This window comes from Mesoplodon densirostris, chromosome 14 (assembly GCF_025265405.1).
Source record: "Mesoplodon densirostris isolate mMesDen1 chromosome 14, mMesDen1 primary haplotype, whole genome shotgun sequence".
NCBI lineage: Eukaryota > Metazoa > Chordata > Mammalia > Artiodactyla > Ziphiidae > Mesoplodon > Mesoplodon densirostris.
In genome coordinates this window covers 29,574,384-29,600,599 of record NC_082674.1, presented here as the reverse complement: position 1 = coordinate 29,600,599, position 26,216 = coordinate 29,574,384, and the positions used below count along the sequence as shown (strand labels likewise).

Sequence of the window (26,216 nt, the reverse complement as noted above, 5' to 3'; positions counted from 1 at the left end):
TGTGTGGCAAAGGGCAAGTTACTAAACTTCTCTGGTGCTGCATTTTCCTCAAACTGTAAATTAGGGCTAAGAGCAGTACATACCCATGGTATTGTTGGGGTGAATAAATATAATAATCAGATAAAACTCTTGGAACAGTGCCTGGCACACAGCGAAAGCTCAATAAATGCTAGCTTTTATTGCCTATTCTTAAACCATATTCACCTTAAGTACATGAACAAAATCAGCTAGCTCTTCAACTTTCTGGAAGTAATGTTAAATCCCACCATAAAACAACTCACAGCTTCTCTTTGTGTGAGAAATCAAAGCATACCTTCCCCCAGAAAAGACAATAATGCATAGTATAGTTCTTGCTTTCACACAGAAACCTAGAAAAAGGTATTTTCCTGTCCTGAGTTTTACTGTACCCCCTTGGTGATTCACAGGAAGCTGGGAGGGCACAACCTCACAGATTGTATTTTTGGCTTGGGTGGTTGAGATGAGCTGCTTGCTGCTATCACATAAGCCACATCATCCTCTTTGCTTCCCTCCATTTCATATGTAAGTAGAGACAGTCTTTTCCCTTTCAGCTGCCAGGGAACATTTCCACACAGAATGTCATGTCATCTTCTAAAGTAACTATACAGTAAAATTCAGGGCAACAGTCATTCTGAATGAAAATGACACAAACTCAGAGATAATCTCAGAAGTGCAAAACAAAAAATAAAGCCTCACTCTTCAGCACATTGACTTCTGTGCCCATGTTCCTGGCATCTGTTAAAATATTACTGGAGTCAGCGGAGCTTGACCGGTTAAATTGCTAATTTTTATCCTATCTCCTAAAACACAATATTGCCTGTTTACAAAATCAGAAGATTTAAATGAAATCACACCTGGACACTTGCCTGCTTTGGCAGCTGGGCTTTTAGATGATGAATATGTAAGAGATGATGGGTAGGTTACACCCTTTTGGGGTTTACCTTCTGCAAAAAAAAAAAAAAAGGAAAAAAATGCAATGATTTATTTCTAGAGCTAGAGGTTTTAGATGGTTGCATTCTGTTAAGTTGACTCCCTCCTGCTGATTTGTTTCTCTTGAGTTCAATGAAATCAGTCAGTCTCCACACCCCTCTCCCTTGCTGAATTGTTGATTACAATGAGAAAGTCAAGTGGCATTATGTTTTCCTGTATTGCCTATGTTTTATTAATATTATAAAGGAGGCAATAAAACCTCCATCAGAATTAACAAGAGCAACACTTATTTTGCCCTTGAAGATGTGAACTGGAAGTGAAGTTTTCATATAGGGACTTTCTGAATGTTGAATCAGGTCAGTAGATGAATGGAAAAACCCTCCCCACATTCTTTTCTTGGTTGCTGAGAGCTCTGGCCATCGGCTGGCTATACGTGAACAGCAACCTCTTACTTCCACAGACCCCGTGGGACCCATTTGAATTCCACGGCACTAGAGAAACTTGTAAGTAGGTAAATAGAGATCGGCCTTGAAAATGACCATTTGTTGTCCACCCAGGGAGTGAAAGTTTAGATACCAGGCGAGGAGAAGGAATGCTAATGTGTATCAGGGAAACCACGGAGGCATAAAGAAGAAAAATGATCAGGGCAGGGGAGGCAAGCCACAAGCCTGGTGTGACTGAACGTGCCTGAGAAGGCTGCAGTCCGCAGTCCTCCTCTGCCAGGGAGTGCGGCTTGAAATTCCACCAAGGAGCTTCATTCCACACGAAATGGAAAGTGCCACTAGAATGTAGAAGCCCCCCCAGGCAGGTAATTTGTCTCACTTGGTGGCTGTTAAATCCCCAGGGCCTGGAGCAGTGTCTGGGACGTAGTAGATGCTCAATAAGAATAACAGTGGAATTATCTTAGTGCTTAGATCTCTGTTAAAATTTAAATGCTCTTGGGAGGGGTCTCACCTGTTTTTCGATATTTACACCTGATAATGAAAGCATTTTAAACTCTCAACCTGAGGGAATATTTTTATAGGATGGGCCAGGGGAGGAGAGGTGAGGAATGTCAAATGGGAGGTGGGAGGTGGAACACAATCTAGTGCCCGATTTCACCAAAGGTCCTCCTGGCACAAGGGACTGCAAGAATCATGAGGCAGACAGAATAACAGGGTCTCAGGAGGGGCCTGGGATTGGGAGCAAGAAAATCTAGGTTTCCCTTTCTGTTTTACCATTCATTAACTGCCTCAATCTCTGAGACTCTGGGTTTTTTTGGGTTTTTTTTGTTTTTTAATTCAGAAAATATGGATGATGATGTAGACCAACTTACCATACAAAGTTGTAGGGATCTAAAGGAAAAAAAGCAGTTAAGAAGTTTTGGAACTATGTATCACCACAGAGATGCAAAGAAGTTATTCTGGTGTTACCTATAAATGTCACTCCAGGTTGGGGCTCATGGGAGTTACTTCACCTCACAAAAGCCACCTGGGAGCAGGGCTGGGCACCTGCATGTCCTCGCCCTGGGCCGGCCCTGCTCCAGGTGGACAGTGAGTGAGGTTATTTCAGACCCAAGGAGGGCGCCTTGGCTGTGGGCCTCACTTTATCCACAGCGCGCGCCGCAGAGACACCGGATCGCTCAGCTTCCTATTCTTCTCGCATCTAAAATCCTATGGTTCTCTCTGTTTCTATTCAGAAGGAAAAGGAGCCTGAGCTCAGTCTTCTGCAATGTGGATCAGGGGACAAATGGGCACCATTAGGAGGTCCTTGCTGGACCTTTCCCATCCCTGAACTATGGAAAGATTGTGCTGAACAAAAACACACCTCCCCTCTCCTGCCCCCTCCCAGCCCGCCAAAGTGAATTAATTAAAGACGCATAGCAACATGTGAAAAGTGGAAATAAAAGCCTAGAGAAAAGTCATGGAGGCATCAGAGCCTTCAGAGAAGGACTCTGACACGACCCACCAAAACTTATTGGCCAGAAGCCTCTGGACAATGGAGAACCTTCCCTGTCCACCGCCAGCTGAGACCTGTAGCCAGCGCTGCACTCTCCTAACTCATCCATTGGAGACCCCTAGCCATTGCAGAAGCACATGTGTTTATTATCATTGGCAGAAAATGTTTCTGGTTAAATGTCACTAGGTTGAATGAGAAGACATGGAAGTTGAGATTTATAGGGAATAATCACAGCAGATTGATTTTCATTTAAAAAATCCAAAACATCTCTACTCTCATGGAATTAATTTTCCTTGTAAACCTCTGTTGGGATTCTTGGATTGCAGGCTAGGCAATAAAGATTGAAACCCTCTTATTTCGCCAGGAGCTACTTGGTAAACATCAATGTGGAGATTATACGTCTATGATTGGCAAATTTGTATTCTAGACCTTAGCATTTTTATATGGCCCCAGTTCTGAATGTTTTGTTCCAGGGCAAAGCTTGTGGTACCATGGTTGATAACCTCCCGTTATTTGACATAGTAACCAGTGTAATTTGAACCCTAGGTGTGCAGAATTCCACAGATAAGAGGAAACAGGGATTGCTTAAATAGAGAAGACTCTTAAAAGGTCTGATAGCAGTCCTATTAAAACTCTGATCAATGGATAGTAGAGGTTGGGACATGAGGTGTCTAAAGGTGCAAAAAACCCACCCAAATTGGAAGCCCTGATATATTATGAGACATTTCTCTTTCCCTTCCTTTAGTTGGTCTTCCGTAGGTACTTCTTAGGAGAGTCACATGGCTCCTGATTTTGTGGGGATGCCAGAAAGGTTTGCTAGAATATAGTTTAAAATCCTGCAGTGCCTCTTTGGAGAAGAAGGGAGATTCAAGGTCCAGTGTAGGGTAAGCATAAGGTGAGGATAGAATGTTGTGTTGTGCTCAAACGCTAATGAGGCATGTCAAAACCTGGAAGGGCTCCCACTGGCCAAACCTGGAAATTTTGAGCAACAGAAAGAATAATGATGATAATAGACTATAACACATTGTACTTTAAAAAAACAATCTGTGAGTCCATAGTGGTACTTGAAAAAATAGTTGTGGAGAGAGGTGGGAAAGCCCTCTTCCTTGTGTAATAACACTAGCTAATAAATGTGGAAGAAATGACAGAATTAGAACAAATATAATTTTGCAATTTCTGATGTAATTCTTGCTACAGCAAGGATCATCGATAGTTATTAAAATCATTGGGTGAAATTTTGGAGGGAACAAGATATTCATGCTGTTTTGAAGTATCACCCTACAGGTTGCTATTAATTACAAAGTATCTTTACCATGAAGAGATATGGTAAAGTATCCAAGTAATCAAATTTAGCATCAGCGACAAATGGACACAATGATATTATGTGTCTCCTGATATGGCCATTTGTGATACTACACAATGGATATGCTATGATACCACCTATGTAGTATCCTTGACAAAATATTTAACCTGAATCCAACCATGAGGAAATAGCTGGACCTGTTTGTGGTCCAGACTGTGGGACATAGTACTAGATGACTGGCTGGGACTTCAAAAATGTCATCACTATTTATGACCAAAAAAGGAAGTGTGGTGGTAGACAGTTCTAGATAAAAGGAGACTAAATAGACATGACAACTAAATACCATGGATGATTTTTGATTGGATTGTAGATCCCCCCCCCCCAAAAAAGAAGAAATTACTGTGAAGAATATTTGGGGGATAGTTGGATACAACTGAATAAGAAATTTTTCTTATTATTTCATATGTATTAATATTTATTAATATTATTGTATCAGTGTTAATTTTTTAGATGTGGTACTGCGGTTATTTAGGGAAATGTTTTAGCTCTTACCATATGTGTGCTGAAGTATTAAGGGATAGAGTGTCATCATGCCCACAGCTTATTTTCACACAGTTCAAACAAAATATAAATAGATAGATAAAGCAAGTATAGCAAAATATTAACAATTGGTGAATCTGGGTGAAGAGAATATGGTATTCATTGTACTATTCTTTTAATTTTTCTGTAAATTTAAAAGTTTTCAAAATAAAAAGTTAGGTTGGGGAAATTCACAAAAATAAAAAGAGGGGAGCAGGCAGGTCATGATGATAGTACAAAGACCTTGGTTATCTTTTTACTGTGAAATAGCACAGCCATGAGTTCATTGATATTACCTCTTTGGAAGAAAGGAAAAAAAAAAAAGAGTGGAAATGATTATCTATAAAATCCTGTGGAGCCAGATAGTGAGAATGGACTAAACAGTGAACAGTGAAACAATTAATTAAAAAAAAGAAATCTCAAATAAAATTGTAGCTCAGTGTTCTAAAAACCGGTCCCTATCTATCCATTTACCAGAATTCTCAAGGAATAAGCTTCCAGATATGAGGCACGTTTGGCATAACTAATGGAGTAGTTCAAAAATCCATTAAATGTAATTCACTTAACTAAAAGTTTGATTGGACTTACTGATAGCTGCTGTGTGTTTAAAATGAGTAATTGGAGCCTTGTAATATTTCCAGACTTTGTAGTGATTTATCACTTTAATTATAATTCATTGTTTCATGATCTTAACTATCAGAAGAACTAATGCTTCAGATTTTTATGAAATGAGGTGGGCCATAAACTAAAACTAATGGCACACTGAAAAGAGCACATTTCATCCCGTGAGGTCACTTAACCGAAGTGCCAGTTGTAGGGCAGCATTTCTCCAGGGTGTGGGCATACCTGAGACGACAAAGGATTCTCTCCATCGTGGAAGGGATAATGATTGGACACCATTGGAGTAACTCCCTTTATAGCCAGACTGTCCAGCAACTTTCCGAACAAGTATTTTCCCTCCTGAATTATCGAGCACACCACTGTGAAGAGAAAAAAAAAATTTTTTTGAAGAAAGGACAGAAAAATATTGTTTGACATATAACAGACTTTGAAACCAGCCACCATCTTTATTTTTTTTCTTGTTCTACATGTTATACATTTTAAAAAGTTTATTGGAGTATAGTTTATTTACAGTGTTGTGTTAGTTTCAGGTGTACAGCATAGTGATTCAGTTACACATATACATATATTCATTCTTTTTCAGATTCTTTCCCTATATAGGTTATTACAGAATATTGAGTAGAGTTCCTTGTGCTATACAGTGGGTCCTTGTTGGTTATCTAATTTATATATAGTAGTGTGTATATGTTAATCCCAAGCTCTTGATTTATCCCTCTCCCCATTGGTAACCATAAGTTTGCTTTCAAAATCTGTGAGTCTGTTTCTGTTTTATAAATAAGTTCATTTATATCATTAAAAAATTAGATTCCACATATGGATGATATGATATTTGTCTTTGTCTGACTTAGTTCACTTATGATAATCTCTAGGTCCATCCATGTTGCTGCAAATGGCATTATTTCATTCTTTTTTATGGCTGAGTAATATTCCATTGTATACGTGAACCACATCTTCTTTATCCACACCTCTGTTGATGGACATTTAGGTTGCTTCCATGTCTTGGCTATTGTAAATAGTGCTGCAATGAACATTCTCTTTCTCAAGATTGCTTTGGCTATTTGGGGTCTTTTGTGTTTCCATACAAATTTAAAAAATTTTGTTCTAGTTCTGTGAAAAATGCCATTGGTAATTTGAAAGGGATTGTATTGAATCTGTAGATTGTCTTGGTGGTCTAGTCATTTTGACAATATTGATTCTTCCAATCCAAGAACATGGTATATCTTCCCATCTATTCATGTCATTTTCGATTTCTTTCATCAGTGTCTTATAGTTTTCAGAGTACAGGCCTTTTGCCTCCTTAGGTGGGTTTATTCCTAGGTATTCTTTTTGATGCCATGGTAAATGGGATTGTTTCCTTAATTTCTCTTTCTGATCTTTCCTGATTAGTGTATAGGAAAGCAAGAGATTTCTGTGTATTAATTTTGTATCCTGCAATTTTACCAAATTCATTGATGAGCTCTAGTAGTTTTCTGGTAGCATCTTTAGGATTTTCTATGTATAGTATCATGTTATCTGCAAACAGTGACAGTTTTACTTCTTCCTTTCCAACTTGGATTCCTTTCATTTATTTTTCCTCTCTGATTGCCATGGCTAGGACTTCCAGAACTATGTTGAATAAAACTGGTGAGAGTGAACATCCTTGTCTTGTTCCTGATCTTAGAGGGAATGCCTTCAGCTTTTCACCATTGAGAATGATATTAGCTGTGGGTTTGTCATATATAGCCTTTATTATGTTGAGGTAAGTTCCCTCTCTGCCCACTTTCTGGAGAATTTTTATCATAAATGGGTGCTGAATTTTGTCATCAATTTTCTGCATCTATTGAGATGATCATATGGTTTTATTCTTTAGTATGTTAATGTGGTGTATCACACTGATTGATTTACAGATATTGAAGAATTCTTGCATCCCTGGGATAAATCCCGCTTGATCATGGTGGATGATCTTTTTAATGTATTGTTGGATTTGGTTTGCTAGTATTTTGTTGAGTATTTGCATCTATGTTTATCAGAGATATTCAGCCACCATCTTTATTTAGAGATAGGAAAGCAGGGAGAGTAAGAAAACCTTCACCTTGACCTGCAGCCCAACCCCCAAGAACGATGTTTCCATCACATGGCTTGGCATCTGACTTCCCACGTTCGATGTCCTTCTCTTTCGTATTACAGGACCTGACCATGCCTCAAATTTCTTTTCTTTTCTTTCTTTCTTTTTTTTTTTGGTACGCGGGCCTCTCACTGCTGTGGCCTCTCCTGTTGTGGAGCACAGGCTCCGGACGCGCAGGCTCAGCGGCCATGGCTCACGGGCCCAGCCGCTCCGTGGCATATGGGATCTTCCCGGACCGGGGCACAAACCTGTGTGCCCTGCATTGGCAGGCGGACTCTCAACCACTGCGCCACCAGGGAAGCCCCTTTTCTTTGGTTTCTTAATTCCTACTAGTTCTTCCTGAAGTAAAACCTTTTTCCTTACAATTTCCAATTTGGTTTTGTGACATCACAGAACGACTTCAACTATTTCAAAAGGTGGTACCTTTTTAAAAGCAAGTTATTCCTTTTATTTTGGGCTAGGGAACAAAGGTGTGTAGCTAAATTAAACTCATTTAAAAGAGTCCCCAAAGGCTGGAAATTGTTTCTTTAATTTCTAGGATTTTGAAGGGTTTAGATCCTGATGTGATAGTAACTGACATATCTACCTCTTTGCCTCCATTGAAGCAGGGGCTCCAGTATGTCACTTCCTTGCCCCAGAGCCTAACACGTCTCCCTTGGGTAGCTGTAATTTACAGCACAGGGGAGCTAAAAATGTCCTTAGATTTGTTCCCATCAACACCCTTCCTTCCCTACAGGAATGAGCGTTGCCATTTCCTGCTCCCCCACCTTCATGGTGAGTCAACAACTTTCAACACTCAACTTCCCAACAACTTGGAAAGAAAGTGGTAATAATACTTGACATGTAAAGCCCTTAATTGCTTTAGAATCATCCCCGCTAATGGATCTCACTGAGTTCTCCTAGCAAACCTACTGGCTGTGGAGCAGAGGGAATGCTGTTATTCCCACTTCACAGAGACAGGCTTAGACAGGTCGAGGGACTCACTGCAGATTTTGTAACTTCTAAATTGCAAGGTAGGGATTTGAACCCAGGTCTAAATGACCTGGAATCCTGGGTTTGCCCCACTTGGTCACAGTTGCCTCTCAGGGTTCAAAAGCCATGGGCATCTCCCAAAACCAAGTCCTCATTCCTCCATCATGTCTTTGCAACCCTGCCTGCCCTTCTCCAGGCAGCTCTCAGTCAGGGCCCCTCACTTCTCCCAGCTGCAGCCAGGCTGGCCTCTTCTCTCCTGATGGCCCACTTGATTCCCACTCCTGTGGCTCTGTTCATGCTGTTCTTTGCTCTGGAGAACCTGTGCCTTCTCTCCAACACCTCCTTCTCCATGACTTTGCCATGCCCCTTCCCAACAATGCCTTCGAATCTTGTCTTTCCATGGAGACTCTGATTTTATTTGGTCTTGTGCTACTTCCTAAAAATTCCTTGAGTTAACTTTGTCTCCCAACTAGATTAGAAATTTTGTTATGGGAAGACGGTGTTTTTGCTTCTGCATTAGAAGGCCTGTTGGTGTGCGGACACCACTCATGCTGGCTTGGGAAAGCCAGTTATTAGGCTTCAGGATTGTGCCGGTTCATTTCACAATGGTAGTTTGAAATCAGCCACAGTGGGAGTATTTATACTGCAGATGTTGGTAAATCAATACCCCCCAGCCCTCCATTTAGGAGGGCTGGTTGGTGAACCTTTACCACCACACCACTGGCATAGGCTGAAAATTCAGATTAGTTTTTAAAAAATTACCCCGATTATCCCATGGTCCCTAACTGATAAGTGGGGGAAACAGAAATAGCTCTTATCTTTTTATTCCCCCCCTGGAGAAATTATTCTGCCCCTGGATTTATATTCCATTGTATTGAGGAAATGTCCATGCACTCATTCTTGTTTAAAAGTGAGAAACGCTGTAGCTGCCACTCAGAGTGGAAAGAGGGGTTGAGCTTCCTTTTTCTCAGGCTGTTTAAAGGGAATGGGGTGGGCCCGGGGGGTTCTTAGGCTGGACGGGGAGGCTGAGATCCCTTGTGACAGTTATATAAGACCCAAAACCCAGACTTTGGGAAAGGCACGGAAACAGAACTCTTGTCTTCTCATGAGATTTTCCTGTTGCAGGAGAGAGGGATGCCTTATCTTGTGAGTGGACTTCACTGGAGGCCGTGCACGTTCTCAGACATTGTCCTAGAGGAGGGCAGATCCTGGGGCAGTCAGTGGTTTATCAACTCCAGGAGGCGACAGAAATCCCAGGGGAGGAATGCACCGGACGCTTGTTCACCACAGGAGATACCAGAGGAGGGAGAGAGCCTGAAAGGCTGTGGTTGTACTTATGAAGCAGATGGGGGCTCAGAGCCATGGTAGTTTGGAGAATTTATATAAATGCAACCTCATGTGTACCCTCATTGAGGTGGAGGCCCTTCATATATATTCTCTCAAAGAACAAAACCAGTTCCACTCCTCTGCATTCCTCAGACACCCTGCATGATGCTGAACATGGCTTTGAGGCTCACCTCCTCCCTGACCCTGGCACCAGGGCACTGGGATAATCTGAGGGTCAGCTTCGTGGCTCAGAGAAAAGGGACTGCCCACAACGAGGCCAGGTTTTGAATGGCTGCCATTCTCAAGGTGGGCGTCTGGTCAGAAAGCCATGCTCTGCATGGAGATGGCCTCTTCGTTGTCCCATCTCAGAGAACTCTCCCCTCTCTCCAGGCCTTGGTCCCACTTTAAACAGAGAAATTAGTTCAGGATAAGACTGAGCCAAAATATGATGCCTCAAATATGTTCATTATCCCTTTGGTTTGAAAGAATCAAGGGGATCACTCATAATAAGGGATCTGATTGTCATACTTTGTACGAAATTTAAATCCCTTAAGCTAAATCTGAATTTCTAAACCAAAGTGTGCTCTCTCCAGTTTCCCAGGTCTGACTGCAGGGGACTCTGGCAGGACAGTGATGGGAGGTCCTTCACACATTTTCCACTCTATTCTCTGTCTTAAATCCTGCCTTCTAAAAACAGACTCCGGGCTTCCCTGGTGGCTCAGTGGTTCAGAGTCCGCCTGCCGATACAGGGGACACGGGTTCGTGCCCCAGTCCGAGAGGATCCCACATGCCGCGGAGCGGCTGGGCGCGTGAGCCATGGCTGCTGAGCCTGCGCGTCCGGAGCCTGTGCTCCACAACGGGAGAGGCCACAACAGTGAGAGGCCCGCGTACGGCAAAAAAAAAAAAAAAAAAAAAATGCTTTACATCATCAAGAACTTTGGTTTCCTCATTATGAACACAAAAGGGTAGGATTCTCCCTCCCACCCCCACCCATTAAGGTGTAAAGAGAAGTCAGCCCTCCTTTCTAGAGAGATCTGAAAGGAGATCCAGGACCACGCACAGATTCTGGGTCGTCCCATGGGATAGGGCTGCCAGACAAAATACAGGATGCTCCATTAAGTTTGTTTGTTCTTGCTTGCTAATCAGACAACCCTGCACCGGTGGCTCCCTGCCCACACCCTGACTGCTTGTGCTTAAGAAGCTCAGCGCTACCCACCTGTGAACCGCAGCAGCACACACGCTGGAGTAGGATGCATAGATGTCAGTGCCATAAACGCGGTACCTGGGGTCTTGGCATCCTGCTGGACATTTCACAATGAACTCGGGATTGATTATCTTTCCAGCTCTCACATCACAGTTGATCTGAGGCACAGCTGGGGATGCAAAATGAGGTCAAGATTACACCTTGTGGTATCAGCTTATATATGGGGTGACTGTTAGGTCATAACTGTTCATTTACTTAATCTCTAAAAGCCAGAGCCTGGGCTGACCCTGGATCCCCTCCGTATAATGAAAGCAATGAGGTAATTAGGACATTCCTCAGACCAAAAGAGCAATCACCATCCACTGCACTTAACCTGCTGAGAGCAAGAACAAGAGGCTCATTCCTGTGTGTATTCAAACAATTCATTGAAGAAGAGAACGCTGGGAAAAGACCTGCCTCCAATGGTCAGAAATGTCAGCCTGAGTCCACAATTAGGGAATACTGGGTTTTCAGATGCTCTGGAGCTAGCCCAGGAAAAGAGGAAACGCTCAGAAAACCTCGCAGGAGGAAGAAAGGTATCGGAAAGGGCAAGCAAGAGAGCATGGGCCTTGCATCGGGACCAGCCAGGACAAGGTGGGCTGCTGCAGCAGAGGCCCTGGGCTGGAGCCTGCAGGGAGCGTGGGGATGGGCAGGGCTGGGCCACGTGAAGGAGGCTTGAGTGCTTGTGTTCTGTGCGGGAGGTGGAAGGTTTTTGGACAGGGGATATAGATAATGAAAGTGATCTTTTGTCTCGGTCCTAGAGGCTGGGTCCTAGCTCCAGGGTCAAGATGGGAGTGATCTTTGCTCATCTGCCTCCACACTCGGTGGAAAGCTGGGGACTGCCCTGCTAGGCAGCCAGGGGAAGCTCATTCATTCTGTCCTGCCTCCTCTCCGGCTTGGTGACGCCATTGACAGGCTAGCAGTATCGACTAGGCAAGGCTGCTGGAGCCCGAAGCTTGCTTAGGCATGAGACAGTGTAGATGCTCTAGTGGCAGTACCTAAAAGCGGGTGTGGTTGCATCTTCCCTGAAAAAAATTTCCCTTGAAAACTCCTGAATGAAAAGGTCTCCTAGAGGATCTTATATTGATGCCTGGGAGCCAGGAATAGATTCTCTAGAAGGGACTCTGAAACATAAGCACTATTCAAAGAGTAAGCAGGCTCTGGAGGGATCTGGAAACCACCAGAAGGGAGGGCTGCCTGGCAGAGATGGGGTGTTTGGCCATAAGAAGGCGAGCATTTGGAGGCAAATATAGCTGTTTCACAAGTAGGACTGTCGTGTGCTATGACATCAGAGGACTGAGCTAGAACTAAGGGGGAGATTTTCTACGGAGGCATTTTTTGCCAAAAAGAACTTTCTAGTAAATGAAGTTGCCCTTGAAGGAAGGGGCTGGAAGTATGCAAGCAGGGACTGAACAGTTGAAGAGGGGATGTCTCCACTGGGTGGGAGGTAGAAAGCAAGCCCCGCCCAGTGGTAAGAGTCTGTGATTACAAACATGGATTCAGGATCTCTGCCAGGCCACCCATCCTCTAACTGGGTTACTGAGATGTTCTCAGAGTTGTTAACAGCTTCCAGCTGTATCCAAAATGCACTTTTGTTTTTTTTAACCCTTATGTATCTGAATGGAGCAGAATTGCATTTCATTCAGACTGGAGAGAGAACTAAAGTTAGAACTCCTGCTCTTTTCCTAAACACCCCTCCCAGACAATCTTGGTCATGCAGGGCTGGGCCAGCATGGAAGTCCTTCTCCTGGGAGCCCGGGGGCTGAGTGTGATCACAGGCTAAAACAATTTGTGGTCCGCATTGAGGAGGGAAGCGCCGTGCTTAAAATGGTTTTGTGGTTTCGTCCTTCCCACCACAGGCTGCTTCCTCTCCAAAGTTATTTTCTTTTTATCTTTCATTCTTTTAAACCCTGATACTCAAGGCTGCATTGACTATTTTGAGTCTTGGATTATTGTTCTAAAAGGCCAATTTTGGGACTGAAGATGCCTGTGTAGTCTCTCCTTAAATTAGTTAGTTGTTGGATCACTGGGTGTAACTAAATGCTTTCAGCTCTCCTCCCTTCCACAGATCACTGCCCCACTCCCGAAGGCATCTCCTCCCTTAGATGTAAAGAAAATGGAAGCGTTCCTTCTCAGCTCTTAGTTACATGAAATAGGAAGTGACGAGCTCTGTGACCTGGGATTCAATTTGGATGTGACTTTGTCACCCTGAGGGTTTGGATCTCCTGGTAGGCCAACCCAACTCTCCTGGAGTTGTAAACTGGGCTCTATCTAGAAGCTTATTGCATGAGTGTCATACAATGGTCGAACTTATTGAAAGACAGGTGCAGATGTGGTAGAATTTTCCATGAAATAGTTGGTTTAAAAAAATAAGGGGAAAAGTGTTACATGGGAATATTTTGCTTCCGGCTAATCAATTCCCATCCCCCCCACCCCGCCCCTTCCTGTAGGGGGAATTTGTTTTCTGTTTTTCTTTTTGCTTTGTCTTGTTTTTACAAAGGCCTGGGCAAGCCCTTAAATAAGATCTGCTGCTTTATCTGCACCCAGCTGGATTAGAAAACTTGGTGAATTAGCTCATCCCATGGGGTGGGGGACTGTAAAATGATATCAAGCACATAAGCTCATGCACTTTGGAAGAACAGGGTACAATGACAAAGTTGGCTAAAGGTCAAATATTTGTTCAATTTGTACAGAAAATTCAGCTGGAGAGAGTGAGCTAATTACAATTTCAGAGTAATTGCCAAAATCATTGGAAAGTGTAATGTCTTAATCCAGCTGGCAAGAAGCAGTCATTTGCATCTTTTTTGGCTGCTCTTCTTTGAGTATATGGAAACCACGATTTATTCTTTTACAGTATTTTCTCAGTTATTTGTGAAGTAGTCTGTTTTCTTATAACCTTCCAGGAATCTTCCATCCATCCACTTAAAGCCGAAATGAAATGATTTATCTTTGTATTTCCTCTAAATACATTTGAACTATTCCACCTTACGGCTTAGGACTTCCTTTTCTCTCTTTCTCTTCTGTCGTATAGGTTCATTTTCTTTTGCTTTTTTTTTTTTTAAACATCTTTATTGGAGCATAATTGCACCACAATGGTGTGTTAGTTTCTGCTTTATAACAAAGTGAATCAGTTATACATATACATATGTTCCCATATCTCTTCCCTCTTGTGTCTCCCTCCCTCCCACCCTCCCTATCCCACCCCTCCAGGCGGTCACAAAGCACCGAGCTGATCTCCCTGTGCTATGCGGCTGCTTCCCACTGCCCATCTATTTTACATTTGGTAGTATATATATGTACATGCCACTCTCTCACTTCGCCCCAGCTTACCCTTCCCCTTCCCTGTGTCCACAAGTCCACTCTCTACATGTGTCTTTATTCCTGTCCCGCCCTTAGTTAACTCAGAACCATTTTTTAATATGCTATATATATGTGTTAGCATAAAGTATTTGTTTTTCTCTTTCTAACTTACTCGGTATGACAGACTCTAGGTCCATCCACCTCACTACAAATAACTGAATTTCATTTCTTTTTATGGCTGAGTAATATTCCATTGTATAAATATGCCACATCTTCTTTATCCATTCATCTGTCGGTGGACACTTAGGTTGCTTCCATGTCCTGGCTATTGTAAATAGAGCTGCAGTGAACATCGTGGTACATGACTCTTTTTGAATTATGGTTTTCTCAGGGTATATGCCCAGTAGTGGAATTGCTGGGTAGTATGGTAGTTCTATTTTCAGTTTTTTAAGGAACCTCCATACTGTTTTCCACAGTGGCTGTACCAATTCACATTCCCACCAGCAGTGCAAGAGTGTTCCCTTTTCTCCACACCCTCTCCAGCAGTTATTGTTTCTAGATTTTTTGATGATGGCCATTCTGACTGGTGTGAGACGATATCTCATTGTAGTTTTGATTTGCATTTCTCTAATGATTAATGATGTTGAGCATTCTTTCATGTGTTTGCTGGCAGTCTGTATATCTTCTTTGGAGAAATGTCTATTTTGGTCTCCTGCCCATTTTTGGATTGGGTTGTTTGTTTTTTTGTTATTGAGCTGCATGAGCTGCTTGTAAATTTTGGAGATTAGTCCTTTGTCAGTTGCTTCATTTGCAAATATTTTCTCCCATTCTGAGGGTTGTCTTTTGGTCTTGTTTATGGTTTCCTTTGCTGTGCAAAAGCTTTTAAGTTTCATTAGGTCCCATTTGTTTATTTTTGTTTTTATTTCCATTTCTCTAGGAGGTGGGTCAAAAAGGATCTTGCTGTGATTTATGTCATAGAGTGTTCTGCCTATGTTTTCCTCTAAGAGTTTTATAGTGTCTGGCCTTACATTTAGGTCCTTAATCCATTTTGAGTTTATTTTTGTGTATGGTGTTAGGGAGTGTTCTAATTTCATTCTTTTACATGTAGCTGTCCAGTTTTCCCAGCACCGCATATTGAAGAGGCTGTCTTTTCTCCACTGTATAGTCTTGCCTCCTTTATCAAAGATAAGGTGACAGGGCCTCCCTGGTGGCGCAAGTGGTTGAGAGTCCGCCTGCCGATGCAGGGGATACGGGTTCGTGCCCCGGTCTGGGAGGATCCCATATGCCGCGGAGCGGCTGGGCCCGTGAGCCATGGCCGCTGAGCCTGCGCGTCCGGAGCCTGCGCGTCCGGAGCCTGTGCTCCGCAACGGGGGAGGCCACAACAGTGAGAGGCCTGCATACTGAAAAAAAAAAAAAAAAAAAAAGATAAGGTGACCATATGTGCATGGGTTTATCTCTGGGCTTTCTATCCTGTTCCATTGATCCATATTTCTGTTTTTGTGCCAGTACCATACTGTCTTGGTTACTGTAGCTTTGTAGTAGAGTCTGAAGTCTGGGAGGCTGATTCCTCCAGCTCCGTTTTGAATCCTCAAGATAGCTTTGGCTATTTGGGGTCTTTGGTGTTCCATACAAATTGTGAAATTTTTTGTTCTACTTCTATGAAAAATGCCATTGGTAGTTTGATAGGGATTACACTGAATCTGTAGACTGCTTTGCGTAGTATAGTCGTTTTCACAATGTTGATTCTTCCAATCCAAGAACATGGTATATCTTTCTGTCTGTTTGTATCATCTTTAGTTTCTTTCATCACTGTCTTATAGTTTTCTGCATACAGGTCTTTTGTCTCCTTAGGTAGGTTTTTTCCTAGGTATTTTATTCTTTTTGTTGCAATGGTAAATGGGAGTGTTTCCTTAATTTCTCTTTCAGATTTTTAATCATTAGTGTATAGGAATGCAAGAGATTTCTGTGCATTAATTTTGTATCCTGCTATTTACCAAATTCATTGATTAGCTCGAGTAGTTTTCTGGTAGCATCTTTAGGATTTTCTATGTATAGTATCATGTCGTCTGCAAACAGTGACAGCTTTCCTTCTTCTTTTCTGATTTGGATTCCGTTTTATCTCTTTTTTGCCTCTGATTGCTGTGGCTAAAACTTCCAAAACTATGTAGAACAATAGTGGTGACAGTGGGCAAACTTGTCTTGTTCCTGATCTTGGAGGAAATGTTTTCAGTTATTCACCATTGAGAATGATGTTAGCTGTGGGTTTGTCATATATGGCCTTTATTATATTGAGGTAGGTTCCCTGTCTGCCTACTTTCTGGAGGGTTTTTTATCATAAATTGGTGTTGAATTTTGTCAAAAGCTTTTTCTGCATTTATTGAGATGATCATAAGGTTTTTTTCCTTCTGTTTGTTAATATGGTTTATCACACTGATTTATTTGTGTATACTGAAGAATCCTTGCATTCCTGAGATAAACCCCACTTGATCATGGTGTATCATCCCTTTAATGTGCTATTGGATTCTGTTTGCTAGTATTTTGTTGAGGATTTTTACATCTATGTTCATCAGGTATATGGGCCTGTAGTTTTCTTTCTTTGTGACATCTTTGTTTAGCTTTGGTATCAGGGTGATGGTGGCCTCTTAGAATGAGTTTGGGAATGTTCCTCCCTCTGCTATATTCTGGAAGAGTTTGAGAAGGATAGGTGTTAGCTCTTCTCTAAATGTTTGATAGTATTCGCCTGTGAAGCCATCTGGTCCTGGGCTTTTGTTTGTTGGAAGATTTTTAATCACAGTCTCAATTTCAGTGCTTGTGATTGGTTTGTTTACATTTTCTATTTCTTCCTGGTTCAGTCTTGGAAGGTTGTGCTTTTCTAAGAATTTGTCCATTTCTTCCAGGTTGTCCATTTTATTGGCATAAAGTTGCTTGTAGTAATCTCTCATGATCTTTTATATTTCTGCAGTGTCAGTTGTTACTTCTCCTTTTTCATTTCTAATTCTATTGATTTGAGTCTTCTCCCTTCTTTTCTTCATGAGTCTGGCTAGTGGTTTATGAATTTTGTTTATCTTCTCAAAGAACAAGCTTTTAGTTTTATTGGTCTTTGCTATTGTTTCCTTCATTTCTTTTTCATTTATTTCTGATCTGATCTTTATGATTTCTTTCCTTCTGCTAACTTTGGGGTTTTTTTTTCTTCTTCTTTCTCTAATTGCTTTAGGTGTAAGCTTAGGTTGTTGATTTGAGATGTTTCCTGTTTCTGGAGGTAGGACTGTATTGCTATAAACTTCCCTCTTAGAACTGCTTTTGCTGCCTCTCATAGGTTTTGGGTCGTTGTGTTTTCACTGTTTTTGTTTCTAGGTATTTTTTGATTTCCTCTTTGATTTCTTCAGTGATCTCTTGGTTATTTAGTAGTGTATTGTTTAGACTCCATCTGTTTGTATTTTCTACAGATTTTTTCCTGTAATTGATATCTAGTCTCATAGCATTGTGGTTGGAAAAGATACTTGATACGATTTCAATGTTCTTAAATTTACCAAGGCTTGATTTGTGACCCAAGATATGATGTATCCTGGAGAATGTTCCATGAGCACTTGAGAAGAAAGTGTATTCTGTAGTTTTTGGGTGGAATGTCTTATAAATATCAATTAAGTCCATCTTGTTTAATGTATCTTTTTTTGTGTGTGTGTGTGATACGTGGGCCTCTCACCGCTGTGGCCTCTCCTGTTGCGGAGCACAGGCTCCGGATGCGCAGGCTCAGCGGCCATGGCTCATGGGCCCAGCCACTCCGCAGCATGTGGGATCCTCCCGGACCGGGACACGAACCCGTGTCCCCTGCATCGGCAGGCAGACTCTCAACCACTGGGCCACCAGGGAAGCCCTAATGTATCATTTAAAGCTTGTGTTTCCTTATTTATTTTTGTTTTTGATGATCTTTCTATTGGTGAAAGTGGGGTGTTAAAGTGCCCTACTCTTATTGTGTTACTGTCAATTTCCCCTTTTATGGCTGTTAGCATTTGCCTTTTATATTGAAGTGCTCCTATGTTGGGTGCATAAAGATTTACAATTCTTACATCTTCTTCTTGGATTGATCCCTTGATCATTATGTAGTGTCCTTCTTTGTCTCTTGTAATAGTCTTTAAAGTCTATTCTGTCTGATATGAGAATTGCTACTACAGCTTCCTTTTGATTTCCATTTGCATGGAATAGCTTTTTCCATCCCCTCACTTTCAGTCTGTATGTGTCCCTTAGTCTGATGTGGGTCTCTTGTAGACAGCATATATATGGGTCTTGTTTTTTATCCATTCAGCCAGTGTATGTCTTTTGGTTGGAGCCTTTAATCCATTTACATTTAAGGTAGTTATCGATATGCAATTTCCTATTACCATTTTCTCAATGGTTTTGTGTTTGTTATTGTAGGTCTTTTCCTTCTCTTGTGTTTCCTGCCTAGAGAAGTTCCTTTAGCATTTGCTGTAAAGCTGGTTTGGTGGTGCTGAATTCTCTTAGCTTTTGCTTATCTGTAAAGGTTTTAATTTCTCCGTCAAATCTGAATGAGATCCTTGCTGTGTAGCGTATTCTTGGTTGTAGGTTTTTCCCTTTCATCACTTTAAATATGTCCTGCCACTCCCTTCTGGCTTGCAGAGTTTCTGCTGAATGATCAGCTGTTAACTGTATGGGGATTCCCTTGTATGTTGTTTGTTGGTTTTCCCTTGCTGCTTTTAATATTTTTAATTTGTATTTAATTTTTGATAGCTTGATTAATATGTGTCTTGGCGTGTTTCTCCTTGGATTTATCCTGTATGGGACTCTGCACTTCCTGGACTTGATTGACTCTTTCCTTCCCCATATTAGGGAAGTTTTCAACTCTAATGTCTTCAAATATTTTCTCAGTCCCTTTCTTTTTCTCTTCTTCTTCTGGGACCCCTATAATTTGTATGTTGGTGCATTTAATATTGTCCAGGAGGTCTCTGAGACTGTCGTCCATTCTTTTCATTCGTTTTTCTGTATTCTGCTCTTCAGTAGTTATTTCCACTATTTTATTTTCCAGGTCACTTATCCGTTCTTCTGCCTCAGTTATTCTGCTATTGATTCCTTCTAGAGAATTTTTAATTTCATTGATTGTGTTGTTCATCATTGTTTGTTTGCTCTATGGTTCTTCTAGGTCCGTGTTAAACGTTTCTTGTATTTTCTCCATTCTATTTCCAGGATTTTGGATCATCTTTACTGTCATTACTCTGAATTTTTTTTCAGGTAGACTGCCTATTTCCTCTTCATGTGTTTGGTCTGGTGGGTTTTTACCTTGTTCCTTCACCTGCTGTGTGTTTCTCTATCTTCTTATTTTGCTTAATTTACTGTGTTTGGGGTCTCCTTTTTGCAGGCTGCAGGTTCATAGTTCCTGTTGTTTTTTGTGTCTGCCCCCAGTGGGTAAGGTTGGTTCAGTGAGTTGTGTAGGCTTCCTGGTGGAGACAACTGGTGCCTGTGTTCTGGTGCATGAGGCTGGATCTTGTCTTTCTGTTGGGCAGGGCTGTGTCTGGTTGTGTGTTTTGGGGTGTCTGTGACCTTATTATGATTTTAGGCAGCCTCTCTGCTACTGGGTGGAGCTGTGTTCCTGTCTTGCTAGTTGTTTGGCTTAGGGTGTCCATCACTGTAGCTTGCTGGTTGTTGAGTGGAGCTAGGTCTTAGCGTTGAGATAGAGATCTCTGGGAGAGCTTTTTCTGTTTGATATTATGTGAAGCCAGGAGGTCTCTGGTGGACCAATGTCCTGAACTCGGCTCTCCCAGCTCAGAGGCACCGGCCTGACAGCCAGCCAGAGCACCAAGACCCTGTCAGCCACATGGCTCAGGAAAAAAAGGGAGAAAGAAAGAAAGAAAGAAACAAACAAACAAACAAAGAAGGAAGGAAGGAAGGAAGGAAGAATGAGAGAAAAAAAGAAAGAAAGAAGGAAGGAAAGAAAGAAAAAAGAAAGAAAGAAGGAAAGAAAGAAAGGATAAAATAAATTTATTAAAATAAAAAATTATTAAAAATTAAAAAGTAATAAAAAACAAACAAAAAATGGACAGATAGAACCCTAGGACAAATGGTAAAAGCAAAGCTATACAGACAAAATCACACAAAGAAGCATACACATACACACTCACAGAAAGATAAAAAGGAAAAAAAAGTCTATATATAAAAAAAAGGAAAGAGCAACCAAATCAAAAAACAAATCTACCAATGATAATAAACTCTAAATACTCAACTAAGATAAACATAAAACCAGAAACAAATTAGATGTAGAAAGCAAACACCACGTCTACAGTTGCTCCCAAAATCTACCACCCCAATTTTGGGATCATCCGTTTTCTATCAGGTATTCCACAGATGCAGTGTACATCAAGTTGACTGTGAGATTTAATCTGCTGCTCCTGAGGATGCTGGGAGAGATTTCCCTTTCTCTTCTTTGTTCTCACAGCTCCCGGGGTTCAGCTTTGGATTTGGCCCCGTCTCTGCGTGTAGGTCGCCGGAGGGCATCTGTTCTTCTCTGAGACAGGATCGGGTTAAAGGAGCGGCTTATTAGGGGGCTCTGGGTCACTCAGGCCGGGGGGAGGGAGGGGTATGGAATGTGGGGTGAGCCTGCGGTGGCAGAGGCCGGCATGATGTTGCAACAGCCTGAGGCGCGCCGTGTGTTCTTCCGAGGAAGTTGTCCCTGGATCATGGGACCCTGGCAGTGGCGGGCTGCATAGGCTCCCCAGAAGGTGGGTGTGGATAGTGACCTATGCTGCACACAGGCTTCTTGATGGCTGCAGTAGCAGCCTTAGCGTTTCATGCCCGTCTCTGGGGTCTGCACTGATAGCTGCAGCTCGTGCCCATCTCTGGAGCTCGTTTAGGCAGTGCTCTGGATCCCCTCTTCTCAGGCAACCTGAAACAATGGTCTCTTGCCTCTTAGGCAGTTCCAGACTTCTTCCCGGACTCCCTCCCAGCTTGCTGTGGTGCACTAGCCCCCTTCAGGCTGTGTTCACGCAGCCAACCCCAGTCCTCTCCCTGGGGTCTGACCTCTGAAGCCGGAGCCTCAGCTACCAGCCCCTGCCTGCCCCAGCAGGGGAGCAGACAAGCCTCTCAGGCTGGTGAGTGCTGGTCAGCACCGATCCTCTGTGTGGGAATCTCTCCGCTTTGCCCTCCACACCCCTGTGGCTGCGCTCTCCTCCGTGGCTACAAAGCTTTCCCCCCGCCCACCCCCCATCTCCGCCAGTGAAGGGGTTTCCTAGTGTGTGGAAACATTTCCTCCTTCACAGCTCCCTCCCAGAGGTGCAGGTCCCGTCCCTATCCTTTTGTCTCTGTTTATTCTTTTTTCTTTTGCCCTACCCAGGTACGTGGAGAGTTTCTTGCCTTTTGGGACATCTGAGGTCTTCTGCCAGCGTTCAGTAGGTGTTCTGTAGGAGTTGTTCCACATGTAGATGTATTTCTGATGTATTTGTGGGGAGGAGGGTGATCTCCACGTCTTACTCCTCTGCCATCTTGAAGGTCTCTAGATTCATTTTCATCTCTCTTTGGGTTTCATCTCAAAAGTGCAGAAATAAGACTTCCTTTAGAGGACAGGTCAAAACTAAGGCAGCTCAAGAAGTGTCCATCTCAGGTCTGAAGGGATCAGGAAGACACTGATGTGGCAAATAAGACTCAGGGGATGGGGAATGGTGCATCCCCACTGTTAACCTTGGCGGAGAACTTAGAAGTCATAAGAAGGTTTTACTCCCAGGAACATTTGGAGAAAGCAAGAAGAGAGCCTCTTCCATTCCTTCCTGAGCAGAGTTTTGTTGGTGGAAATGAGAGAACCCTGGGCTAAAGTTGCAGAGATCCTGGGGGAGCCCAGAACTGCTTGAGTGGAAACTGCACAGAGACCTATTCTTCAGCCATCTGCTTTGCTTCCCCCTCATATGATTCCTCAAGTTTCTTGCCTTCTCATGGCCATTATGATTTTCTCGACAGAGCTCACATTAGAGCACCTCAGAATCTGCCAAGGATTCCTTCCCAGAGGCCCTTGGCACCAGACACAGGGAAAAGAGAACTATTTGCAACCCAGATGGTTAGAATGAAAGGATAACTTTTAGATGCTGCCCACTGAGGTCATGTGTCTGCTGTACTGATCTCAGAGTGTTCCTGGGCAAAACTGGTATTGTTTGAGCCACTATCTTCATGCAACATTGGAATCTTAGAGGCACAACTGCAAATGTTTCTGCTCTAAGTTGGTTCTTCTGCCTGACCTAATAACAGAGTGATTACTGGGTGATGTCATATACAATAAGCCAATGATGTAGAGGCCAAATCAAACTGTATAATCTGCTTCTTATTTTCCATTCATGTTTTCAGTGAATGTGGCTTTCAAGGCAAGCCACATTGCTTCGGGGAAACAAGTTTCTTCATCAATCAGAGGCGGCCATTATAAGCTTGCCTCTTGGCTGTTAATGAGAAAGAATTATTATAACATAAAAGCACTTATGCATAAACAGTTTTGATATGAAACTTAATTTTGTTCTACTGTGATATTCAACTAGAGTAAAATTCTATTTTTAAGAAAATTATGCAAAAATGTTAATTTAATGAAATAAAATGATCATCAAATAAAATTTGAAGATGAATGCTTCCTTCTCCTGACACCAGTGACCAGATCATGTTAATTCTTCCTTGGTAGCAAATTCTTTTGCAAAGCATTCTTTCCCATTTTTCTTTTTAAAAAAATATTTATTTATTTATTTGGCTCCGTCAGGTCTTAGTTGTGGCGTGCGGGCTCTTCATTGCAACGCGTGGGCTTAGTTCCCCCACGGTATGTGGGATCTTAGTTCCTCGACCAGGGATCGAACCCATGTCCCCTGCATTGGAAGGCAGATTCTTAACCACTGGATCACCAGGGAAGTCCCTCTTTTCCATTTTTCTTAAAAAGTCTTTGACTATGTTGAATCTTTCTTAAAAATTTGTTTTATTAAATTATAGTTGATTTACAGTGTTGTGTTAATTTCTGCTGTACAGCAAAGTGCTTCAGTTATACATATATATATATTCTTTTTCATATTCTTTTCAATTATGGTCTATCACAGGATATTGAATATAGTTCCCTGTGCTATACAGTAGGACCTTGTTGTTTATCCATTCTATACATAATAGTTTGCATCTGCTAATCCCAAACTCCCAGTCCTTCCCTCCCCCACCCACCCTCCCCCTTGGCAACCACAAGTCTGTTCTCTATATCTGTGAGTCTGTTTCTGTTTCATTGATAAGTTCATTTGTCATAGTTTAGATTCCACATATAAGTGATATCATATGGTATCTGTCTTTCTCTTTCTGACTTACTTCACTTAGTATGATAATCTCTAGGTCCCATGCTGCAAATGCCATTATTTCACTCTTTTTTAATGGATGAATAGTATTCCATTTTACACACACACACACATACACATACCTCATCTTCTTTATCCATTCATCTGTCAGTGGATATTTAGATTGTTTCCATGTCTTGGCTATTGTAAATAGTGCTGCTATGAACACAGGGGTGCATTTATCTTTTTGAATTATAGTTTTGTCCAGCTATATGCCCAGTAGTGTGATTGCTAGATGACCACGTTGAATCTTTGGTCAAAAGCTGTCGATATCTTTCTGCTGCCTTGAGGAAAAATTCCAAAATCTTTAAGGCGTTTCCACAGTCCCCTCCATGGAACTTCTGGGCTTGCCAGTACTGCCCCTGGGACTTTTCAAACGCATGTTATCTCGCACACTTGGCTTGTATCATTCCTTACACCTGGAACCCTTTTTCCTTTCAGCTGTTCAAATGCTACTACTTTTTCAAGGTCCCAGTTTGTTACATTTTCTTTCACCTACTAGACTATACACTCCATGGGGGCAGGAATTTTTGTGTGCTTTGTTCATTGCTGATCAACAGAATGTCTGCTGGATGAATGAAGGGATAAATGGAACCCACCATTAGCAAGTCCTGCTAGGTTTATTTCCAAATCTGCAATTTCTCTCTGCTTTCGCCTTGGTCCAGTTCACTGACATTTCCTGTCTGGACTATTAACACAATAGCCTCCTAGCTTGTCTTCTTCCTTCCATATTGCTCACCCTTTGCCTCAGTCCTTCCTCCATTGAACAGCCAATGTGATACTTAAAAAATTTAATCACATTTCATCATTCTCCTGCTTAAAACCCCTCATTGGTTTCCTGCTGCCCTAATGTCCAAGCTTTTTAATATGGTCCACAAGGCCCTAAAGGATCTGGTCCCTGTATTCCTCTCTATTTACTCTCCTACCATGGTTACTTGGATGATGAGAAGTTACCAGCCAGCAAAGGTCTAGGAGGACCTTCCAGGCAGAAAGAAGAACCAAAGCAAAAACCTTGATGTGGGAAAGGGCTTGGTGGTTTGAAGAACACAAAGGAGGCCAGGGTGTCTGGAGCACAGTGAGTGGGTTGGGGGGAGGTCCATGATAAGGTCTGGGGAGTCGGCAGGGGTCACATCACATGGGCACTGAGTGAATTAATAGCCCCACTGTGACCAAGGTGTCAACAGTTGTTTTTGCTAGAACTCTTTTCAGAACTGCACAGTATTATTTTCAGAAGAAATTTCCTTTCTTTTTCTTTGAGGAAAATTCCATTTTTAAAAGTTGGGATACCATTCACGTACCATAAAATAGGTCCTTTTAAGCGTACAATCAGTGATTTATAGTATAGTCACAAGTTTGTGAAACCATCATTATCTAATTCCACATCTTCATCACCTCAGAAAGAATCCCAGTTAGTAATGTCAAAAGAGAGACAACAGGCCCAACATAGAGTCACTTGTGCAAAGCTTGCGTCACCAAACCGAGACAATGCCTAACCTAACTGCAGTTTCATTCTTTCCCAGGAATATAATCTTAACAAGTCCACCCGGAATTTCCTGGTCAGCACCAGTGAGGTAATCCACCTGGCAGACTGCTGTCATCCTCCAAAGGAAGGTGACCTTGCCTGAAACAATCAGCTCTCTGCTAGAATAGTTCCCTGGTTCCCTGACCAGGGATTGAACCCTTGCCCCCTGCAGTAGAAGCTCGGAGTCTTAACCACTGGGCCGCCAGGGAAGTCCCTAAAAGTAACCTACTTTTAATTTAGAAAGGATGTAATACACACTTATTCACTTGACTCTTACAAAACCCTGAGAGGCATATTGTCCTCATTTTGCAGAGAGATAAGTTTATTTGTTCAAGCTCAGGTACCAGGAAAGTGGCAGAGCCAGTCCCTGAGCTCGTACCCTCTGGCTCCAGACACAGAGCTTTGCCAGCTCCACCTGGTTGCTTCTCCCATTACTGAAGAAAAGGAGTTAAATGTTTGCTTCCCTACTCTAATCCTACGAGGCTTTTCTGAACTTGAAGATCACTGACAACCACTAGTGGGTAAATATAGGATATGTCTTGTAAATAGGTTGTCTGTCTGGGTGTGTTTGTGTGTGTGTCTGTATACATCTGTGCATGTATCCCAAACACCTGCAAGGCAACTCTTCTAGTGCAATTTTCCTTGCATTCTTTGCCTGTTATTTCTGAGAACTGCCACAGTAGAGCTTATTCAACTGAAAACCTACAACACAGAGAGAGTCCACCTCCCTTCTCACCCACACACCAGAAGGAGGGCTAGAGAGTTAATCCACTTCCTTTTTCATGGTGTGAGAAACAGCACACACATCAATCTGTGTGGAGAACACACTGGTGTTGGTACCAAGTGTCTAAGGAGCAAGCAAACATTGGGGGTTCCTTACAAGTTGCTATAGCTAATGAGATGTGAGTCCAGTGAAGAAGCTGTGTGCTTGCTATACCCAAATCCTACAATCACAGAGCTGTATGTCTTCAACAGTGTCCAATGTACTTAATAACCAAGTCCCAGAACAATTACCTCTT

General features: G+C 42.3%; 1 protein-coding gene across 1 annotated transcript in view; it reads right to left on the bottom strand.

The window, feature by feature from the left end:
• The window catches only part of VIT (vitrin), a 48,332-nt gene that overhangs the window by 6,834 nt on the left and 15,282 nt on the right, over positions 1 to 26,216 (bottom strand). The window contains exons 3-5 of the mRNA XM_060117587.1: positions 11,008 to 11,164; positions 5,615 to 5,748; positions 885 to 962 (exon numbers count right to left, since the gene is read on the bottom strand). Coding sequence (XP_059973570.1) covers positions 885 to 962; positions 5,615 to 5,748; positions 11,008 to 11,164 — 369 coding nt within the window. The remainder of the gene's footprint in view (positions 1 to 884; positions 963 to 5,614; positions 5,749 to 11,007; positions 11,165 to 26,216) is intronic.